General features: G+C 31.9%; 1 protein-coding gene across 2 annotated transcripts; it reads left to right on the forward strand.

Annotated features, from left to right (window-relative positions):
• Window positions 1-4774: 4774 nt before the first annotated feature.
• On the forward strand, window positions 4775-24274 carry LOC134277268 (deoxycytidylate deaminase-like). Of its 2 annotated transcripts, none has more exons than XM_062759581.1 (5): window positions 4775-4916; window positions 5629-5713; window positions 23299-23422; window positions 23528-23786; window positions 24084-24274. In XM_062759581.1, exons 1-5 carry the CDS (start codon window positions 4885-4887, stop codon window positions 24181-24183), a joined length of 600 nt encoding a protein of 199 aa, XP_062615565.1. In that variant the 5' UTR covers window positions 4775-4884; the 3' UTR covers window positions 24184-24274. The 2 variants fall into 2 exon arrangements, with proteins under 2 accessions (XP_062615565.1, XP_062615566.1); XM_062759582.1 differs by lacking the exons at window positions 4775-4916; window positions 5629-5713 and adding exons at window positions 20609-20762; window positions 21286-21370.
• The last annotated feature ends 26 nt before the right edge of the window (window positions 24275-24300 follow it).

Here is a 24300-nt window from a genome sequence, read left to right on the forward strand (position 1 = left end):
ACAGATCACGGATTAGAGACTCAAATGTATAGATGTAAAGTAGATATATCTACATGTAATTCAAAGCTACAAATTATTTGTTTTTACTTTTAATGGTACATTTATAAGAAGAATATTCAAATAATATTCCCTTATCTTAATGTAAAAGTTACTTTTTTTAAAAAAGAGGGGGGGTGCATTTTCATGATTTTTTTTTCAATTCTTGAAGTATCCACATTTATTCAACTGAGAGACCCAAAAACTTAACAACCCATTTTCATCATAAAGTTATTTCATACAGAATTTAAATAATAGATTATCTTTAATAATCTACAAAATCTTTGACAATGCGCACAAACATTGTTTAAATGTACTAATTGTATAATTCTTGAATGGTAAAGTATCGGATGGTTGCGTAGATATTTACACAAGTTTAACAACTAAAATGGCGAAGGGTTCTGATCCGTATGACCAAAATTTTGTTAAATGTGAACTGTGTGAAGAAAACGTCGAATTCTATTATGGACCCTGTAAAATAAGACTTGTGAAATGTGTGTCCCTCATCTCGAAACGAATGCACCTGACAATATTGCACTATCACAAAAGATCTGAGGCTACAGCGAAATCTCTTCACGATACCAAGGTAACAGATTGCGGATATCGTGCAATGTACTGCATTAGATATGCTGGCTAAATCCAGATATTTGTTAGTTCGCAGGGGTCTAATATCAATATTTTTGTACAAATGGCAGAGTTAAATTAATAGGATTCTAATGAATTTATCCCCCTTTGAGGATGGTATGTTGTATACAGGCCGATGACGAGTACGAAAAATCAACAGTCAAGGTTGATAAATTATTTCTAAACATTGAAGGCCATTTTAGGGGACTTATATTTGTGGAACATAATGTGATATTCGTCTGCATCTTTTATAAAGTTGAAAAGTATACGACTGAAGGGAGAAGACTTTTGAGTTAAGAATTTAAAGACTGTAGACAGCCGATGTGTGAAACAACTCAAAACATTGCAATTAATGGAAAGGGGAATATCTGTGTGTCTCGGTACGATTCCTTCGGGTTCTATTAACCACGTGTTACAGCTGTGACTGAAAGGAATGGGAAATATCGCTCTTCTTACTCTCCGGAGTTTTCCGGCTCTTCAGCAATTGATCTATGTTGCTTCCACATTATCATAGCTGCTGTTGGTCAAATACATGTTTTAGACAAGGATGGTACCTTCCTTACATATCTGGGCTATGATGGGATGAAGAAACCTTATAGTGTGACCATTGACAGTGAAGACAATTTATTTGTTTCTGATATGCATGACAATTTCATAAGAATTCTTTATTATCTGCACTAGTACATTAATTGTCATTACTACTAGAACAAAATATCCATAAGAAATTCATTTGTCCCTGATATTTTAAACTGAACTAAAAACATGTTTATCATAATGTTTTATACATTAATTTAATTATGTATTATGTATAAACACTGTATACGTATCTCTGCTACAGTCATTTTTTTTCAAAATACATTCTTACATCTGTTCGTACATCCCTATCTTATACTCCACATCCTTCTCCTATCTTATACTTAGGATCTGTTTATCGTGGATATTACAGCTCCTAGATCCCTTTGATTTGCATTGTTCAGAATCAGATTAATTATCTAAAAATATCTCCAAAATTTGCAATTTCCTTTAGTGCAGTGTCGTAGCATCATTTTTGAAAATCGGGGTCGAGAGGGGGGGGGGGGGGGGGGCAGCCAGAAAAAAACATTTTTCACTTGTTGGAATCCTATTTCGTGGACGGGATAGAGGCCAACTATTTCCAATACCTACTTCTTTCAGTACCAAATTCATTATTACATTTATTTTACTCTACTGTATTGGGGGTTCAAACAGCCTTTCAATGGACATTTTAAATACGCAAGTTAGTTAAGGTTACGTATGGAGATTTATATGCAAAATAATTAATTAAGACCCATAATTGCTATACATACCGCAAAGAAAATGTTAAGACTTGTTTTCTGATACATACTTGGTACCCACAATATGCGATTGCAAGTACACATTTTGACGTCATATTATGACGTCATCGACCTTTACTACACAAGTTTATTCGAAATATCAACAAAATCGCTTCGGCGCAAGGGCATACCTTACTTTGTTTTACAGAAACAAGGTATAAAGAAAAGTAGAATAATTCAAAGATTTAAGATATTGCTGCACAAATGTCGACACTGCAATTGTTTAGTTACTATTCGTACAGTTCTAAGTTGAAACAGGGTAAAATTGTACAGTCCAGTGTAAGTTTCGAAAAATTTTTATCGATTGGAGAAGAGGATAGGATTTGTGCAGCAATTTTATTAATTTTTAGAATATTCTCCTTAATATTATACTTTATTTATTTTAAATTAAATAAGATATGCCCTTGCGCCGACGTTGTTTTGTTGATGTGTTTTGTTACCTTGAATGAGAAAGAACTATGACGTCATAATATGACATCATAATGTGCATTTGCCATAATATACTGTGGGTACTAAGTATATATCAGAATATCAATTTGAACTTTCTCCGTACATAAAATATACAATATATGCATTTTTATTAGCTCATTTGCATAGAAAAACCCATATTTAGCCTCAACTCACTTGCGTAGTAAAAGTTGTGTTTGAAAAAAATCGGGAGTCAACCCCCTACCTCCCCCCATCCCCCACTGGTTACTAAGTGCCTGATGTGTTAGGTTTGTGAAAACAATGACAAGCTTATTTTGTTGCGAACCGTGCAAAGTATGACTTTGTATACAATATATGTTCCTTCAACTAAGAAAACGGCACTCAATACGAGAAAAATATTTTCACCTATTGAAGGAGATTTGATGAGCTAGAAATATATTCAAAGTGATCCAGATCTATCTCCAAATCTTCCAAAGATAAAAATCTTAAAAAATATATATTTCATTCTTCAGGTTTTGTATGCATTCTTTTTTTTTTTTTTTTTTGGGGGGGGGGGGGGGGGGTCTTATGTTTTTTTATTATACATGAAAAAAAAAAAATTTATTAAAAATAAATATAATAATGGGGATTGATATTGACCTCAAACACAGAAATGATAGCGACCTTGCAGGCTCTGTTGCTATCAATTTCTGTGTCTGATGTTAATATCCCATGAGTCCTTATAACCACATATCGACCTACACTGAAGTCCATAATTGTTTATTAAAACGCATTAATTCGTATTTAAAATTGCTCATGTTTCCTAATGACTGACTTTTTTTTAAGTTAAACGTTTTGTGTCTGTATGTACTGATTATTCAGTATTCCTTAAATCGATTTGTGTCAGTTATGCAAAATTGCCTTTCATGACCACTCAGCTCTTTTAAACTTGTATAGAAATTATTTATATCGATTATTTTCTTTACATATGTTACCTCTGTACTGATCACTACGCAATATATTACACGAATTACATCTATTCGTACAATGTATGCTTTTTGTGCCTAATTGTACAAGAGTGTATTTTTTTTTCAGGTTAAAGTGATACTTTTAGATGTGTTAAGCTATCTTAAAGGTAATTATTTAGAATCTAAACAATTTATTCTGATGTGTTTTGAATCTTTTGATGTGTGTTTATATAAGCAGACAATCTTTTAATTTCTCTATAAACACTTCCTCATAATTCTGACTAGCGTGGGAGTTCATCATATAAAAAGGAAATTGACAAGAAAGTGCCAATTTAAGTACTTGTATTGAATTGAACAAATAATCAGACTTAATTCAATATGTTAAGTACCCATATGGAGACAAATAAAGACATGGTCCAAGAAAGATAACTCTCATGCAAATGTACATACCTTCATTTAGGGAAAAGACCACTAATTATATTCCCATAGAACTCTATACAAACCTTAAGCCCTCTCAGTAATTTACTATGACAACTTCAGAAAAATTCTTAGCATCATTTAAAACTTCGTTCTAAGTCCTAACAAAAAATACTGAAAAAAAATATATGGTCCGATGGCTTTTATAGATCAAAATTGCAGTTATTTTCAACTTATAGCGATCATCAGTAAATAACACGCTAACTTTTTGCATTTTTTACTTCTTCGCAAGAACCACTCGGCCAATTTTAACCAAGCCTGGTACAAAGCATTCTTAGGTAAAGGGGAGTTTAGATTGTTTAAATGAAGGACTAAGACTCCTCACAAGGGGAGATAATCAAAAAAAGATACAAATAGGGTAGGGTCATTAAAGAATCTTCTTCTCCAGAACCACTGGGCCAAAAAAGCTGAAACTTATGTAGAAGCATCCTGGGGTAGTTTAAATTCTAAATTGTCAAAATTTTGACCCCTAGGGGTAGGGCAGGGTCGCAATAAGGAATCCAAGTTTTACATAGAACTATATATGTATATAGGAAAAAAACGTTTAAAATTATCTTCTTGAGAACCACTGGCCAGAAAAGCTGAAACTTATGTGGATGCATTCTTGAAGTAATGCGGATTTTTAACCGTTAAAATTGTGTTCCCCCTCCCACCCGGGCGGGAAAGGGGTAGGGGGAGTCCACAATAGTATCACAAGGGGAAAATCTAGTACAGAACGGTATCTCCAAAGTTACTCAGGTGAGCCATGTGACCCTTGAACATCTTGTCTGTATATAAAGCAGGTAATTTTATCTTCTTCTCCATCCTTGTTTTTATATAAACAAGATAAATTTAACTTATCTATATATTCTAAATAAATACAAAAATTATCTTTATATAATTTCATAGTGTACATACTGCATAGCAAACTTCTGATACTAACTACAGTCAATTTGACAATATCTAATTAATCTTGATCATATTAGGGAATAAAAGAATTTAAAGCCGTGTCCATAACCACGAACCTGATTAAAACAACCATGGCGACATCTGAGGGGCATGCAAAGCCAAGGTGGGTTAATAAAATTATGTCTTTCTATTACGTGTACGTGATCATGAGTCCTTACATTGTAGATGATAGTTTTTATTTAATCGAATACTTTTACATATTAAATGTCCTTCCTATAAAATATTGTATGCTTGAATTTTATCTTAAGAAATGTGCTTTACTTTTCAGAATAACAATAAAGGAGAGTAATTTTATTTTGTTGCGAAATCATGCATAAATTTATAGATAGTTTTCGATAGGCCTGAATTTAGCGAAAGTTACCTCCCGTTGGCCGCCATATTGGAGGTCGACTCAGTGATTTTCCCTCTTTGTCTTACCAAGTTTAAGAAAACATAGCAGAAATATTTGGTGGAAAATCTTTATCAAATATTTTTTTTTAAATAAAGGAGGCTTCCAAAAATTTATATACTTCAGAAAAATAATGATTTCTAATTCAAAATAGCAAATATAAAAATTTTAAATTGGTTGAACAATGAAGGAATATGAGCATTTGGACCTCCAGTATGGCGGCCAACGGGAAGTAACTCTTGGTCAATCGAAAACTATCTATTCCACTCGTATATTTAGGAATCTACAGTACTGATACGATGTAAAGAAAGAGAGTAACGCAAGTCCTTACAAAATGATATGCTTCTATTATAATTCCAATTTACCAAGGAAGAAAAAAGTTCAAATTAATTGATAGATATCCATCTGTTTGACTTTTGTATTTCAGAATAAAAGCTGATATATCATATGATGAATTTTTTATGGGAATTGCTTGTTTGTCAGCAAAACGGAGCAAGGACCAACAGCGAAAAGTAGGTTTTTATCAAATTGGTGATATTGTTCATAATGTCCAATGGTTTGATTTATAATCATGATTTATAATTTTTTTATTTTTATTTCTCAACAGTTTTAGTAGTTGTTAATCCATCAATGTAGTGACTTAAAAGAAAAACATATCAATCGACAATCAATATAAAAGTTTGTATACTTTTTAAGATATTATTGACAACCGGAGCATAAATTGGAAAACAGCTAACAACTGCTTTTCTTCATATATAAAAAACGCACATTTTATTATCTTCCTCCATAATATACATGATCACACATCTGATGTGTTTTGGGTCATTGTTTCCACTGATCCAAAGTCGCATTGTTCTAGTGGAGAAAAATGATTTGAGATGACACGGTATATCCCGATGAGCATGAAATAAAGGATACGACAGATTCCTTGCATTTTTTTTTCTAGAAAATGACATATATTTTTACCTAGCAAAGCTTAATGATAAACGTGAAAATTTTAACTTTTCAATCGTCAACTGTCTTTACTTATGCAGCAATATACCTTCATCACCTGTATACGGAGTTAATATTTCTCAGTAGATTCGATTTAAAAAGCATGTTTTACGTATAAACAATTTTGTGAACGAACCAAGTTATTGCCAAACAAGTTGATGAACAGAATATCAGCAATCTCCTTTAAGGTCATCATTTCGTAAGTTCTATGGTCGATACAATGACCTTGTTAGCAAATAAAATTTGTCATTTAGTTAAATACTGACTGACTTTTTATACTGATTGTAAGGCCATTTTTACACGCTGATTAGTATAGGAATATTTTTGTAATTTATCGAGCATGAGATGCAGCACACAGATGATTTTTTACTTCTACATGACACCTCATTCCACCTCTGGTGTTGTGGAGGTCCGTGTTGGTCAGTTCATCTATACTATAACCGATTCATCTCTGATTAAAATATCTTTTAAAATATTTTAATTTTCAGGTGGGTGCATGCATTGTCAATGAGGATAAAAGAATAGTTTCGACGGGATACAATGGGTTTAGTGACAGAATCAAAAATAATGATGAAGCATTCAGCTGGTCCAAAGAAAAGAAAAATCTTTATGGTAAGTATATTAATATTTATTTAGCATACAGTAGTTTATTTCACATTGATTAAGTGCATCCGTTCTTTTTTGTTCCAACTACCAATGCCTCTGATTTGTTTTCAGTCTGCCATGCTGAAATGAATGCTGTCGCAAATAGACATGGAACCAGTTTGAAGGATTGTACGCTTTACGTTACTCTTTTTCCTTGTAACGAATGTACCAAACTGCTGTTACAATCAGGGATCAAAAGGATTATTTATTATGACGATGAAAAGCTTCAGGCTGAAAAACAAAAATACGAACAATGCAAGGATGAGGTGAAAATAGAAGGGAAGTACATGGCGTCGGAAAATATGCTGAAACAATCAGGAGTTGAAATTTTGTACGTACTAAGCATATCCTTGAAAAAAAAAAGAGTGCAATATCACTCCTAATGTTAAAAGTGTTAAAACTCATTAATTTTCAAATTCATCCAATCTGTGAAACCATTTGTTTCATTAGTTTTGTATATACATGTATATATAAAGGAGTAGGTCTGGGTAAAAGATAACTTTCCAGGTTAATTTGAGGTAAAAGAGCAAATAGGATGGTTCAAAGTGAAAAGATAAACAATCAATCCACTGAAAGAAAGAAGACATATGTAGATATTTATTTGATGTACTACCTCCGTTGTTGCAATGCAATTTTGACAGGATAACATTAAGATAATATAAAAAGTTTGACGCGAAATATCAAATTTAGGTAACCTTTGGCACTAGGCGTGTAACCTATACATATTTCTTGATCAGTGGCTGCTCCATCAATGAAACGTAAAAAGTCGTTCGCATCATTAATAAAATAATTAATCTTTTTAATCCTACTTTAAATGGTTATTCAAACAGTTGGTTGACAATATATGCCTTTACAATTTTGTATAATCCTACCATATAATTGTTCATTTTTTGTATATTGCAGAAACTATAATGAACTTAAAATGGAAGACGGAACACCACTGAATCCAACAAAAGAAATCATGCTTAATTTTGACGAGATTGCTTTAAAAAAACATCAAGTGACAACTGATTAACTATAGTACTAACAAGAATTATTGTTACCCAATTCACAAAATACTGAAGATCGCTAAATGTTCGAGACACCTTATTTTAGCGAGATAGTTATTGCCTTTTATAAGCGATGCAATATTTTCTCGATGTATTGTTATTGTTTTATATAAAATATATGAATATATTATACGCGGGAATGTTATTTCGATAGAACACCGTCCCTCGTAATAACGCTTTTTAAACACATGTTAAAATACTCATTTTCTGAATTAACCACGCTATTTAATTTACAAGGCTACCCTTCCATCTTTATATAAGAGAGGTCTATGAATTCAAAGCTATGTTGTACTTTATTTTAATTATTAATTTCCCTGTTTTCAGCCTTTCAGTTTAATTTCCTGTAGATAAAATTATATACTTCAAGTCATCCAATCTAACTTTTTATTGAAATTTCAATTAAATTTGGCAAATCAACTTTGGAATGGATGGTTATTTTTTTTTTTTTAGTAAACCTAGGCTTCCTCTAAATTTCTTTGATAAAATTGGGTTTCTTGTAATGTTTTTTTATCCTACAGTCTGAGATTTCAAATTTAGAAATTTCAGAATCCCTGTTCACACTGTTTTCAAGAAACATTTCACAGTAAAAAGCTTTGTACCCAAAAGTCCCCCTATGTTTTGAAAAAGAGTGAAAATGACAACTATTTTGAAATTCAAACAGATAATGAAACTTACTTGCATCTATTGCTTAAAACCCTCAAAACAAAATTTACAATTTGATGTACTTGACAAAATCAGCAAAGAATTGCAAGAGCACATTGACAGATTTATATGCCATTTTCTTAAATATATTAGTGGTCTTGTTGTTAAAATTCGTATTCTGGAAGGCATATTAATTTCTAGAGGAGTCTAGAAAGCAATTTTTTGCCAAAAAGGATATAATGAGAGAAAGGAACTAGAATCAAGAATTCACTACACTAAATTTCTTCATGACAGCGTCCATACCCGTACGCCCTGAAGAGTAAAGGGGTTTTTGGGATAAACAGAAAGTTAATATTTCACATTAACAATATTCTCCAGATCTTTCACCTTTTGACTTGTTTCATTTTCCAAACTTGAAAATAAAAACAACTTTCAGAAAGAGCAAACAAGTCCAGGAAATCATAGGATTTGCCATAATCCAGTATACGAAGGGTTATACCCAAAAATGATTTCTAAATATAATCAGAGACTGCATAAAAAATTACGGACATGTGTTTTGATAAAAGAAGAATATTAAGTTAAATCATTAAGACTGTCATTGAAAAGTGTCTTTTGCTTCTTTCCGAGCACCATGGACATTATTTACTATACAGCCCTCGTAACTCATATTTTATTTGTCTAACGCATTACAAGGTTATGTAATAAAATTCAAAGAAAATAAAAAGCAAGAGCCGTTTAATTTTTAAAAAATAAAAACTGTTCACTCAAGGTTGAAAATGCCGTATTTATCAATTGGACTGTTGTTGATCATGTAGCTATTTAACATGGCGTAATTATCCCCTAAGCCAATGCATTATGACGTCATAAAATCTGTTATTTTCCAATATCCTGTAAATTCGTTTAAAAATCGACCAAAAGTAAAGCATTCTTTCAATATTTCATATACAGCCTAACCTCTGATCCAAAATATACAAAATGTACAATTACATAATGAAAGATTTATTTCTGCAGATTTAAAAACACGTTTTGAAGGTTGAGCTCATATCTTAATTCTTTGCTGAAGGTAGTCAAATACGCAAATTTTCTGCAAAATTCAAGAACATTGCATTTTCTCAAATCCTGTTTTCCAATATTTAGATTCTAAAAAGGAAATTTTATTATCGGAAAGGAAAGCACCACATCTCTACTTAATGTTGATATTTGATATGGGAAAAAAGGTGCTAGTTTATTAATTTATATGCAGAAAGTGAACATAGTCCTTTAATAATTTGTAGAAAAAAACATAAATGTTTGATTCTATTAAACACCTGATTTTAAATTCATATATTATTTTTAAAAACACACCAGAGAGTGCCCATAGCTTTATAATCTGGATATGTTATCTTCACTATCACACACCGATAAAAGATTGGGAAATTACTATAACAGTAAAGCTGATCACAGGACTACTTGCACAATTTAAAATGGCGGTTGCTCCTGATCCACGCGGACAACATTTTGTTACATGTCAGCTGTGTGAAGACAATGTTCAATTCTATTGTAGACCGTGTAAGATAAGACTTTGTGTGAGATGCGTGTCTCCTCATCTGAAAACTAACGCACCGGACCATAATATTGTATATTATCACAAACGATTTGAGACAACTAAATCTCTTCATGATCCCCAGGAAATGAGGATCATACCTTGTGGATCCCACGTGATGCTTTCCATTAGATATGCTATTGACAGCCAGTTTTGTGTATATTCGCATGTATCGTTTGGTTTAAAACGTTTTCGTACGAATGGGACTTTAGTAAGTTCCCTTATACTTGAAAGGCATGCCCTGTATATGAGTCCATATGAAGACGGCGTGCTGTACACCGGAACTGACCTTGGGGGAATACGAAAAGTCAACTCAGAAGAAGATAAGTTATTTTTACCAATTGAAGGACATTTGAAAGGCATTACAATAGTGCAACCTAAAACCATATTTGTCTGCAACTCTTCTAAAGTTGAAAAGTATACGACAAGCGGGGAAAAGCTTTTAGAAATTGAATACAATGACCAAGGAGAGCAGATTTATAGAAATCCTGAAAATATTTCAATAAATGGAAACGGGGATATTTGCGTGGCTGATAACTATAATAACGTTGTAAACGGACCTGTTGTTGTTGTGGTTGATCAGTTTGGGAAATATCGATTCTCATATCCTCCAAATCCCTCCTCTTCGCCGATGGATCTCTGCTGCGACTCATGTTTTCACATTATCATAGCTTCTGTCAAATTGCATGTCATAGACAAAAACGGTCACTTTCTAAGATTTTTGGAATATAATGGGATAACAAAACCGTCGAGTCTTACCATTGACGATAAAGACAATTTATTCGTTTCTGAAATGTGTGAGAATTACATAAGAATTTTGAAATATCTTTACTAATTACTTCTAAGCAGGACAACAAAAAGTTCAGTGGGATATTTCGCTTTTGTTTCGATGTTATTTTAAAGATGCTTACCTTATCTTGACACATTTAATTTTTTTAGCTTCATTCACATCCTGTCCGTAGGAACTTTGTAATTGTCAGTAACTTTTAATTAGTCATTGCCTCCATATAATGCTTTTTGAATGAAATTTTATTCAGTCCTATGTGCTGCACTCATCAAATAAATTGTAGAAATCATTATGATTGTGTTAAATTATTGAGTGTAACAGACAGTATAGATGATTGTATAGTGGCTCTATTAGAACGTCGCTACGAGAAAATCCGCTTCACAGAGTGCTCTTTATAAAGTTTGAAGCTTATTTTAATAATATACAAGCTATATTACCAATTTAAATATAGAACAAACAAGATATGTTTTATTACTTAGTAATTAAGATTTACAATATACTTAAATTTGAAAAAAAATCTTGGAGATCATGATATAATTCGGAAAGCTTGGTATACACACTATGGATTATCACAAATAAAAGAAAATCCGTCTCTTAAGCTCCATTTTGAGAATATTTCAATATGTCACGAAGTTTCCATAATGCACTCAATCTCAAGGAATAATTGCGATGAATTAAGGATATCCTACTCAAACATCTTATCAACTTAACTTAACTATAACTCATTGCTGGAAATTGTGTTGAACAGGTCAGAGGTATTTATTTGTTTTTATGTTAGTCAGTTTTAAGCGTGTCCAAAGTGCTGTTTTAAGATAGGATACTGAGATAATGAACAGTATTAAATATCAAAGCCTATAAAACAATACAAAATAGGAGCAGAGCAAACCCGGACCTCCGGAACATCAGAGATGGGATCAGGTGCCATTGAGGAGTGGGCATTTCCTGCTATATGGTCACATCCGCCGCGTGCTCTTTGTCATGATCAGGAAATAACAGGGAAATCGTTTGTCAGTTCAGTGTTTAAATAATGGACTAACAATTAGCACCAAAAACGATAGCTAACATTTGACTCAATGATAAATTATATTTCCTGACAAGGTCATTGTATCGACCATAGAAAGTACGAAATAATGACTTTAAACGAGACTGTTAATACTCTTGTTTTATCAACTTGCTTGTCTTGCGTATCGAATCATCTGATATATATGTATATATATATTTATATATATGTACTCCGTACCTAGGTGATAACGGTACATTGCTGCATAAGGAATGGAAGTTGACTATTGAAAATTTATATCATATAGATTGGTTGTTAGATTACCATTAGCGCCTTTTTCAAGTAAAATATCATAGTATTTATATTGTTAATACGCGATTTTAACATGGATCCCTATATATAGGACTTTTAGAAAGTGCTATCAGTAGAATCCAGAGGTTTTAAAATTTAGCACTAATGTTTAGTTTATAACCATGTAGTTACAGACACTGTTATAGTTATAAATTTCAGTAAAATTTGCCCCCTTCTACATTTTGATGTGATCAATTTCTCAGTACAGTTAAGGTCACAGTAAGGAGGCGCTTGTGCGCTTCTTGAAATATGCCTACATGGCCAGTCTGGGTAATTTACTCACCAATGTATCACATAAAACTTGAAAACATTCCATAATTAAATTTAAGTAGGTTTGAATGTACCTTTTAAAAATTTTACTACAACTTCTGGAAAACTATTCACCTTTTTTACATCACTTTTTTCCTTTTTTTTTGGGGGGGGGGGGGGGCTAAATTGGTTTTAATTGACGTATTGTCAATTAACAATGGTACTTTCCATTCCTTTGTCGATACTATATATCCTAGTGAGTTTGAAATAAAAGATACCACAGAGTCTGTCACAACTGTTTTATACTTGGATTTTTTGCTTGAAAAAGACGTTCATGGTAATCTAACTACCAAGCTATATGATGGTCGTGATGACTTCAACTTTTTATCGTCAACTTCCCTTACTTTTGCAGCAATATACCTTCATCACTTGCATGCGGAGTACATATATGGGAAAAGATATGGAAATAACGATTAGTATTTAATATAAAGTCCATAAAACAATACAAAATAGGAGCAGAGCAACACGGACCTCCGATACATCAAAGGGGGGATTGGATGCAGTGGAGGAGTGATCATTCCCTACTGACCGGTCACACTCGCCATGTACTCATTGTCATGTTCGTGAAATAAAAAAAAATCCGTCGTCAATTCAGTGTATAAATAATGGACTGACAATTGGTATGAAAAACGTCAATCAGCATTTGACTCGATACGTATGAACAATTTCTAAAACAAGGTAAATTATTGATAAGCAAGTTAAAGAAACAAGAATATCAGCAGTCTAGTTTAAAGTCATCATTTCGTTAGTTCTATGTTTGATACAATGACCTTGTCAGCAAATACAATTTATCATTGAGTCAAATGCTGACTGACTTCTTTCATACCACTTGTTAGTCCATTACTCAGTATTTAAACACTGAATTGACGACGGATTTTTCGTTATTTCTTGATCATGACAAGGAGCTCACGGCGGATGTGACCGGTCAGAAAAGTATGCTCACTCCTCCTTGGCACTGATCCCACCTCTGACGTTTCGTGTTTGTTCTGCTTCTGTTTTGTATTGTTTTATGGACTTTGAGATTGAATACTGTTCGTTATCTCCATATCCTTCTTTTACATAAATTTAGATTGATATGCATAAATGAAAGCACTTTCATGATATTTCAATATACATAAAATTAATAAAGATACTAAATCATATATTTTTACGATCTATGAAACATAATGTTTGAGAAGGATTTATGAGTTCTGCTTCTTTTTTTTCCCTTTATCACGATATACTTCAGTGTGGGAATAGAGTTATGGAAATACAACTACTAAATTAAATGTCTTCTATTTAGAATGAGAGGCACATCTTCTCTAAAATCTCAGAATTTGAACGTTCTCTTCATTATAAATTATGGATTTTTAGATTTTTAGATCTTACACCTGCTACTTTAATAAGTACTATGAGCTGGTTGTGTGCCGTAGTTTTCTTTCGTATTTTTACATAATGTCAATGTGAAAAACGTCAAAGTTAATCAAAAGACATCTAAATTTTACATTATCTCCTGGTATGGGGAAGTTACTCCCAGCATTTATCAGGTAAAAAAAAATTTTTCAAACCACAATCAAGTTCATAGAGATAAGCTTCCGTTTATCGTTAAAGTTTTACATAGGCCAAAATAGAGCATAGAAAATTTCATTAGAATAGCTATTAGACCATGAAAATACCCCATAAACTTATAAATACAATCAATTTAAACCTAATATGGCTTAAATGTACTTGAAAGTATCGCAAAGTTAATTTTTAAGCAAAATATGAGCAAATAAACACCAGTTAGAAAACGTGAACCCAAAAATGTAGTTCACCGGTTTCAAATTTAGGCAAATTTTTCCCCATAAAATTGCTAAAAAAACGTGAGAAAAACATATTTTTGCAATTAAACTTTTTGAGAAAATTGTTGTACAGTTTCTTTGTGTATTATGATTCCTTTTCATAGTATGAAAAGTAGGGGTTAGTGTATATATAAGAAAATTTTGATATTTTTTATATCCCAACCTCCTATTTCTTTTTCAGCATTTAATGGAAATAAATCAAGGCATTTAGTCTTCAAAGTATGTGTTTTATTCACCAAATATTCAATATTTGTGCGATTATTTCAGGTAATAATTGCAATTTTGATAAGAAAAGCTTTTTACGAACAAAAAGTAATTATTTAACACATAAAACGTCATAATAGTTTGTTAGAAGTCCTCTTTTTCTCTTGCTCTGCGGGTTCTGGATTGGGTTCTGGTTTGTGGTGTTGGATGATGGCTTGCGTGGGATTAGTCAAATCCAGTCCAACTTTCACAATCTGATTTGCATGGTTTTAACTTTTCTCCATTCCAATTTCAGTGGTTCTAAAACCTGCTCTCTTCTAAAGTTCTTCATTTGAGATTCTTGTGACAACAAGATTTACATATACCTAAAAAAAATATTTAAGAAAAAAATTATAATTACTGGTAATTTCATTGTTCAAAAAATGTTAAATCATTATTTTGTCTATCTAACTTTGTTTTTATGAACCCAAGCCTGTAGTTTAAGATCAACTAATTTCTATTATGTTCTATGATGTTTCAGAAATATTTCTATTTTTTAACCCGCATAGGCCGCCATAGAATGAAGCGACCTAGTTTCTTATCGAATGTAAACAGCTAAAAATTAGAGATGTTATCTTATTATTTTCGTACGGTATGTCTATAAATTTGGGATAGATATTCTGCGTTTACAATATCAAATGAAATTTATCATATACTAGGAGCTAAAGTTGCAATAAAAGGATAATACGAATGCTGTCGTCTACCCAAATCTGAAAACCCCTTCGGTTAGGCCTAACGTTCCGTACATTACTACATATATGTAACATGTTTATGCTATGTTTCAGTTTGCTAAGTGACAGTTTCACTAGGTATTTTAAAACTTTTATATCTATAATGCATAAACATTGCTAGTTTCAATAATTAAGTTTGAAAGCATTTGGAAACCTACATTTTCGCTTTTCCACTGCTACTGGAACGTCGTCGCTCTTTGCTGGCATGTTGTGTGGCGCCGCTTCCAAAAATGTAACATGGCCTGATTGTGATTGTATCGGTGATTTTATAAATGTTTTAAAATTTCCGTCGGTTGACTCTTTTAACGGAGTGCCATTCGGCATTCCTGTCGCTTTGAAACAGGCAATCCCGTCTTCTTCCCCTCTCGATCATGTCGATTTCACTTGTTAACTTTCTTAGGCCTATGTCGTAAATATCGTAATTTTGCACACGTCTTGGTCATTAATACAACATAAAAAGATTTTTTTATTTAAAAATAAATATAGTTAAACATGTAAATCATAAAAACTTTAAAAACTTGTTTGTGAATTGTTATCAGTTTGATTTTACGACATATTTAAGTTCGAAGACCCACTTGGGGTAAAATGATCAGAAGAGTTCATCTTTAAGTGAAACATGAAACATCTCTGCTTTATCCGCTTATTTAGATAATATGAAGAGTTTTTTTTCTACATTTTTACATAACTTATTTGATAAATAAATTCATTTCATTAGCCCTTGATCATTTTATTGTCTTTTCGTTAATCAGGCGATGAGATCACAGTTGAACAGTTGAGACGTCATTCGTGTAGGATTTTAAGATTGAAAACACTGTAAAGATAGATTTCAACAAAATATATTTGGAAAAACTTTGTCATTTTAGTCTGTCAGGACGGTTTATTGTTTACTCTCTCTATCTTGATAAAGACCATCAATGGAGTATTTTTGTTTATAATATTCTCTGTAAAGGAAAGTAAGACCGGGCGTTTTGCCGCACTTCTATAATTCATTTACAATATGACATTATAGCATTTTTTTTCAATAAATAAATTGTACGATGCTAGTTTTTAAAACATTTTGATTTGAAGTATGATGTGCGCTTGTGATATTAAAATGTGTATCATTTACATCCATACAGTATATAGCTGTCACACCAATTAACAAACCTAAATTAAAAAGTGGTAATGTAAATGCAATTGAAATAAGCAAATTCAAAGAATTGTGGTCCCCCGCTTTCGGTGTCTTTGTGGATGAGATGTTACTTTCATGACATGTTGTTTCTAATATGAACACCCTAATCATCTGTCCTTTATTTAGTAATTATTATTGAAGTTGATTTCTTTTTTTGAAAATAAAGGTCAATCGTGAAGGTCAAGTTCAAGGGGTAAGACATAGCATGCTCGGAATTATCTTGTCACAGGTAATGCACATGTCATATATGAAAGTCCTATCTCTTCTCAATATAAAGAACAAGATGTGTTTGTGAAGCACTGATGACCCCGAATGGCAACATAACGAAGATTAATTTTTTTTTAATGCATATTAAATATATTATTAACCAAAGTAATACGATTGTGAAAAACAAAATCCCTAGCACCCCCTATTTAAAAGTTATAGTCGAGCATAAATTTTTGAAATGTAGGCCAAACTCTAAGGTGAAAGGGTCTGAGTTGATGTTTTCTTAAAAAGGTCTTGTCACAAGTAATACATATGTATATGTGAGGGATGAATACCCTAACCGTTCAAAAGTTATGGCAAAGGTTAAAGTTTTTTTAAAGGCAGGTCAACTCAAAAGTCAAGGTCAAAGGGTTAAATTTCTTGGTATCCAATGAAACGGTCTTCTCACAAGAATTACATATGTGAAGTATAAAAGACCTAACCCTTACATTTCAAAAGTTATGGTCAAGGTTAAAGATTTTCATAAGCACGTAAATCTTCAAAGTCAAGGTCAAAAGGTCAAATTTGTTGGCATCCAATGAACGGTCTTGCCACAAAGAATACATACATGAAAAAAGAATGTCCTAGTATTTACCGTTTAAAAGATGTGGCCAAGGTTAAAGTTTTTTCATAAGTACGTAATCTCCAAGGTTAAGATACATAGGTCCTAGTTGTTGGTATCCAATGAAAAGTCTTGCCACAAGGAATACATCTGTGAAATATAAAAGTCCTCCTTCCTACCATTTAAATGTTATGGACAAAGTTAAAGTTTGGTATTGTTGTGTAAAAGTGGGTCAAAACCCATCGTCAAGGTCAAAAGCTCAAATTTGGTAGTACCTCAGGAAAGTTCTTGTCACAAGGAATATACATTTGAAATGTGAAAGTCATAGCTACACTAAATCAAAAGTTATGGGCAAGGCTAACGTTTTTGTGACGGAGAGACTGACAGACTGACAGAATCACGGACAGACGGACATACGAATGAGATTTGATGTCTCCTCGCTTTTGCGAAAGCGGGGGACAATTAAATTTATTTAATAATATGATAGATACAAAATATATTCAGTTGATTTTCCTTTGATTTCACCAAAGTACCATTAACAGTGCTGCTTTTTTCTCCTGAATTAAGAAACGAAGTCTAGAGAAACAGAGGCCTGCTTCATATTATCTTCAGGTACAGTAATGCACAATCAAAATGATTTTAAAAATAATTTCTGTAGATCGCCAACGGTAGGAAGTCTAGGTAATTAACGTTATTTGTATCTTATTTATGTTATTAAAAAGACAACAAAATGTGATTAATGATATTGTTAAAGATTAAAATAAAAATTGCAATAGAATTAACTAAATTTGATCAGTTTATATGACGTAAATACAAAAACATCTATATAATACAATACACCTTGCAGTACTCCATTCTTGATTCTTTTATTTACCCCATAAAGTACTCCCAGTACTCTGATTCTAACAATCACATTTTTGTGTCTTGAAGGATATAAAACCAAAGAAATATGATTAAAAGAAATATACATTGGCTCAGATATAAGCTGAATGATAATTCATTGATATAATGAAAATTATAAAATATCTTCTTTCGTTTTGAATGTAAACCTAATTACATAAACTACGCCATTACTGACATGTTTTGTGTACTTTATCACAACTGAGGTATGTATTTATCGAAAAGTAACTGGAAACTGAAGATGAATAATAGTAAAATCTCTTATGTAAGTAAGTTTTATACGATTTGTGCAAAGAATAATTGTAGGAAACAGTTAAAACGGAATTTGGATGAAAGTTTACTATAAAAACTTGCTTAGCAACCGTCAGTGTCAGATATTACAGGTTTGATTTCTTTCTGTCCAATTAATGAATTTTCATATATTGTAAAGACACAACCAAATGTCGTTTAACGGTTTTAAATTTAGACCATTATTTGAAACTCAGGATCTTTTAGGTGTGATTTGTCAATGCATACTTTGATACAAAATCTTGGATTTTATGGACTTTACTTCCGTCGCCAGTCTAAACGTATAATGGCCCTTGTGGAACAATGACTGAGATCATTTTTCGACAAAAATTACAAATACTTGAGACTGTTATTTTTATTTCAGTGTTCTTTCAAAACTTAGAGAATTTCTTCACATATGGTTCAATTTTCTGTTCCTGTTCCGGCTAATATGCTCTGGCCTGGAAAACGTAGTTGCTCAGCTAGGCCAATAGAACTCATTTTTATTTGGATATTTTTTTTTAAAAATGCATCTATATATTCAATTTACTTCAGCCTACTTCTTTGGTCAATTATGAACTATAACAACATGCACTTATTAGCTGTGTTAAAACTACAGTTAATTCTCGATAAACCGCCACCTTTTATAATTATGTTTCCCATATAAAATTGGGAAATATATTTTTACTCTGTCTCTAATAATTATGTTTTCCAAACAAAGTTTGGCAAGGTAAGGTTTTATAACCTTGTTTCTTATTACTGGATTTGAGGATGAGTTAACTTCAATAGCTTTAGCAACTATCGGAGGATTAAAAGTATGGGGCAATTTAAGAGCACAATTTTTAAAAAAGAAAGGTTATACCGATTTCGTATTTTATTTATCAATTGAGTTCAAGAAATGGTCTTGAAATGAATCTAGAATTTTTCATTCACCCAGCAACAATTAATGTCAAAACTAATTACATTCATCATGAATGCCCCCATATACAACACAAAATATAATACCAATTTACTTGTTTCTTTACAGAGTTATATTCCTTGCCTTCCCCAACAATAATTATTCATTGACATTTCCTCGCTTGATAATTTATTTCCTTTTTTTTTCTTTTTCCTACTCAACAATTTTTTTAATGTAAAATTTAAAATAGAAATGCATACATAAAAAATTAACATTTAAACACAAGAAACTAATCAAAAGGTTTACAGAAACTTAAGTTAAATTATGAGAAGAATATAATCATTTGATTGATAGAGTATTAGTTTATAACATAATCGCATTCCTTCACCTAGTGGAGAGACATTTACACTGATATTCCTCGTATATTGAATGAAACACATAGCCGAAAGCTTGTGCTTTTCTGATCACATATTTTGTCCATCGTCCGTCCGTCTGTTAACTTTTCTTATTTTTTACTTCTTCTCAAAAACCACTTGGCAAATTTTAACCAAGCTTGGTACAAAGCATTCGTAGGTAAAGGGGGCTTTAAATTGTTAAAATGAAGGACTAAGACTCCTCACAAGGGGAGATAATCAAGAAAAGACAAAAATAGGTTAGGGTCATTGAAAAAAATCTTCTTCTCGAGAACCACAGCCAGAAAAGCTAAAACTTGGAAGCATCCTGGGGTAGTTACGATTCTAAATTGTCAAAATTATGACCCCCGGGAGTATTGCGGGGCCGCAATAAGGAATCCAAGTTTTACATAAAACTATATAGGGACTTTTTTTTTTACAATTTTCTTCTCAAGAACCACTGGGCCACAACAGCTGAAACTTATGTGGATGCATTCTGAAAGTATTGTGGATTTTTATTAAATTTGTTAAAATTGTGTTTCCCCTCCCACCCAGGTGGGGTGGAGGGGGGTTAGGGGGAGGCCACAATAGGTATTACAAGGGGGAAATCTGGTACAGAATGGTATCTCCAAAGTTACTCAGGTGAGCTATGTGGCCCATAGGCCTCTTGTCTGTACATTAAGCAGGTATTATTATCTTCTCCTCCATTCTTGTTTTTTGATAAACCAGATAAATTTAACTTATCTATATATCCTAATATATCCTAAACAAATAAAAAATTATCTTTATTTATATTCATAGTATACATACTGCATAGCAAGCAGTCGCTAACTTCTGATACTAACTTCAGTCACTTTGACAATATTTAATTAATCTTGATCATATTAAGGAATATATGAATCTAAAGCCGTGTCCATAATCACGAACCTGAGTAAACAACCATGGCGACATCTGAGGGGCATTCAAAGCCGAGGTGGGTTATTAGAATTAAGTAATGTCTTTTCTAGTACATGCACGTGATTCCTTACATTGCACATGATAGTTTTTATTTAATTAAATACTTTTATTTATTAAATTTCATTCCTATGATACGTATGTTTGAATTGTATATTAAGAAAGGTGATTTACGTTTCAGACTTTATTATACTCTAGATTCCTTATTTTTGGCGAGTGCTTTTTATTGTGAATAGACTCTTCAACATCAAATCGCATGAATAATGATTTGCGAATAGACGGTTGATCAAAAGATTTTAAATTGATTTCAGCATCATAACAATAAAAGCGAGTAATTTTATTTTGTTGTGATTCTGGCGAAATTATGTGTTAATTTATTCCACTCGTATATTTAAGAATCTATAGCACTGATAAAATATAAAGAAAAACAGTAATGCAAGTCCTTAGAAACTAATATGTTTATAATATATTTCCAATTTACCAAGGAAGAAAAAGCTCAAATCAATTGATAGATATCTATCTGTTTGACTTTTGTATTTCAGAATAAAAGCTGATATATCATATGATGAATTTTTCATGGGAATTGCTTGTTTGTCAGCAAAAAGGAGCAAGGACCAACAGCGAAAAGTAGGTTTTTATTAAATGGCCAATGCTGTTCAAATGTCCAGGCTTATGAATTATAATTATGATTTATAATATTTTTATATATTTCTTAACAGTTTTAATGGCTCTTTATCTATCAATGCAGTGACTTAAACATATCAATCGAGAATAAATGTAAAGGTTGATACGCTTTTTAATAAGATATGGATTAACAAACTGGACATAGATTGGAAACCAGCCAACAATTGTTTTCCTTCTAATATAGAATAACGCAAATTTTTTTTTATCTTCCTCCATGATATACCTGATAACACATCTTGTGTGTTGTAGGTCATAGTTTGCCCCGATCCCAAGTCGCATTGTTGCAGTGAAGAAAAATGATTTAATATTGTGTATGATACTGTATTGTAGATTTTCTTTGCTATACGTATTTTCTGTTGGTGTTTTCTTAATACCATGATTATTATCAATTTAACAGTAAAATCTATTTGATTTCCATCAACAACTTATTGGAATGGCAACATGGGTACCAATAGTGCTTTTTTATAATTAGACCTATTTTTGTATTCATATGAAGCATAATTTTTGTAAAATCTTTTACGTGAAAGAAAGCGAACACTTGCTGTTGCCCCCAACTCCATAGTTAGATATTTTTTAAATTAATTATTTGTATTTTCATTCTAATGTTGACACGGTATATCCCGGTGAGTATCTAGAAAATGACGTTAGTTATTATCTAGCAACAAATCTTTAGGATAAACGTGAAAATTTTAACCTTTCAATCGTCATCTTCCCTTACTCATGCGTCAATATACAATCATCACCTGCATACAGAGTTAATATTTCTCAGTAGATTCGATTTGGAAAAGCATGCTCTATGTATAAACAATTTTGTAAACAAGGTAAGTTATTGTCAAACAAGGAGATGAACAGAATCTCAGCAATCCCCTTTAAGGCGATAATTTCTTAAGTTCAATGGTCGATACAATGACTTTGTTAGCAAATACAAGAACTACGAACTCTAACTCTTGATTCCCGCCTACATTTTGCACCCATTAAATTCAATATTAATGGCAATTTGGCCATTAAGTCTTTGTTAATACAAAGAACAGTTCTATGGTAATTGATTTATCATTTTAATTCCAGCGCTAGATATTGCATTATCATTAATTCCAGCTCTTGAAAAAATGGGGGTAGACGATATTTTCTAGTAAAATCGAACTTTCAAGAATCACCATATTTTGAAATAGTCTTAAATATCAAAAAATGTATCTCATATCCTTTCTTATGTTTTTACGCAATAAATAAAACATATATAAATTAATAAAATACAATTATTTAGTTGTAAATAGCTTTAAAATTGTGAAAAATCAGCATTTTTTTTTCGTTTTTTGTCTATAAACATATGTTCCCCCACACAAAAAGCTTTGGCATTAATATGTAAAATGACAGTCCATATTACCTGTAAAAAGGAATTGGGGGGGGAGATGTTTTAAAAACATTTTCCGTTTTCCGTTGATTTCTATAGTGAAAAACACAAGTTTTACCAACATTATAGAGTTATCTCTCTTTGATATCCCAAATAAGTAACGTTTTATGAAAATTCATATAAATATCTTTTTAAAAATTTGAAAATCATTCGAATATGTTAACTTTTGAGAATTGACTTAGAGTAGGCGGGAGAACAATACTGTCATTCGTAGTTCTTTTTCATTTAGTTAAATACTGACTGACTTTTTCATACTGATTGGAAGGCCATTTTTACACCCTGAGTAATATAGGAATATTTTTGTTATTTTCCAAGCATGAGATGCAGTACACAGATGATTTTTACTTCTACATGACACCTCATTCCACCTCTGATGTTGTGGAGGTCCGTGTTGGTCAGTTCTTCTATACTATAACCGATTCATCTCTGATTTCAATATCTTTTAAAATATATTAATTTTCAGGTTGGTGCATGCATCGTCAATGAGGATAAAAGAATAGTTTCGACTGGATACAATGGTTTTATTGACAGAATTGAGAATAATGATGAAGCATTCAGCTGGTCCAAAGAAAAGAAAAATCTTTATGGTAAGTATATTAATATTTATTTAGCATACAGTAGTTGATTTCACATTGATAAAGTGCATCTTTTCTTTTTTGTTCCAACTGCCAATGCCTCTGATTTGTTTTCAGTCTGCCATGCTGAAATGAATGCTGTTGCTAATAGACATGGAACCAGTTTGAAGGATTGTACACTTTACGTTACTCTTTTTCCTTGTAACGAATGTACCAAACTGCTGTTACAATCAGGGATCAAAAGGATTATTTATTATGACGATGAAAAGCTTCAGGCTGAAAAACAAAAATACGAACAATGCACAGATGACGTGAAAATAGAAGGGAAGTACATGGCGTCGGAAAATATGCTGAAAAAATCAGGGGTTGAAATTTTGTACGTTAGCAAGTATCCTTGAAAATGATAAACAAGTTAATTGTAGTAATTTAATATATATTAAAGTACTAGTAATTTGAAATAATATTATAATGCAGCTGAATGCTTGTCTATTTGGAGATATATATCTTAAATAAATTATTTGTTGTATTCTAGGATGTTTTACATGCATGTTATATTTTTTTTATTGCTCTGGTTTCTCGGCTAAAAATTCATTCCTAAAATGACATTCTTTAAATATCTGCACAATTTTGTATAAACTTTCTGGTATTTGGTCATGATTTTTGTACATTGTAGAAAATATGAAAATCTTGAAAAGGAAGATGGAACTCGACTGAACCCTACAAAAGAAATCATGCTTAGTTTTGACGACATTGCGAAAGCTATTAAAAAATGAAATATAAATTAAGAGCTGTTGTACCGCTAACATTTTAAAAATCATTTTTATAAAGATCATCATATATATGAATTTCAAAAATGGTTATAGATATATGTAATGTAGAAATGCTAATAA

Source organism: Saccostrea cucullata, unplaced genomic scaffold (genome assembly GCF_032062105.1).
Source record: "Saccostrea cucullata isolate Sc308-1 unplaced genomic scaffold, CSIRO_AGI_Scuc_v1 ctg1214, whole genome shotgun sequence".
NCBI classification, from domain to species: Eukaryota; Metazoa; Mollusca; class Bivalvia; order Ostreida; family Ostreidae; genus Saccostrea; species Saccostrea cuccullata.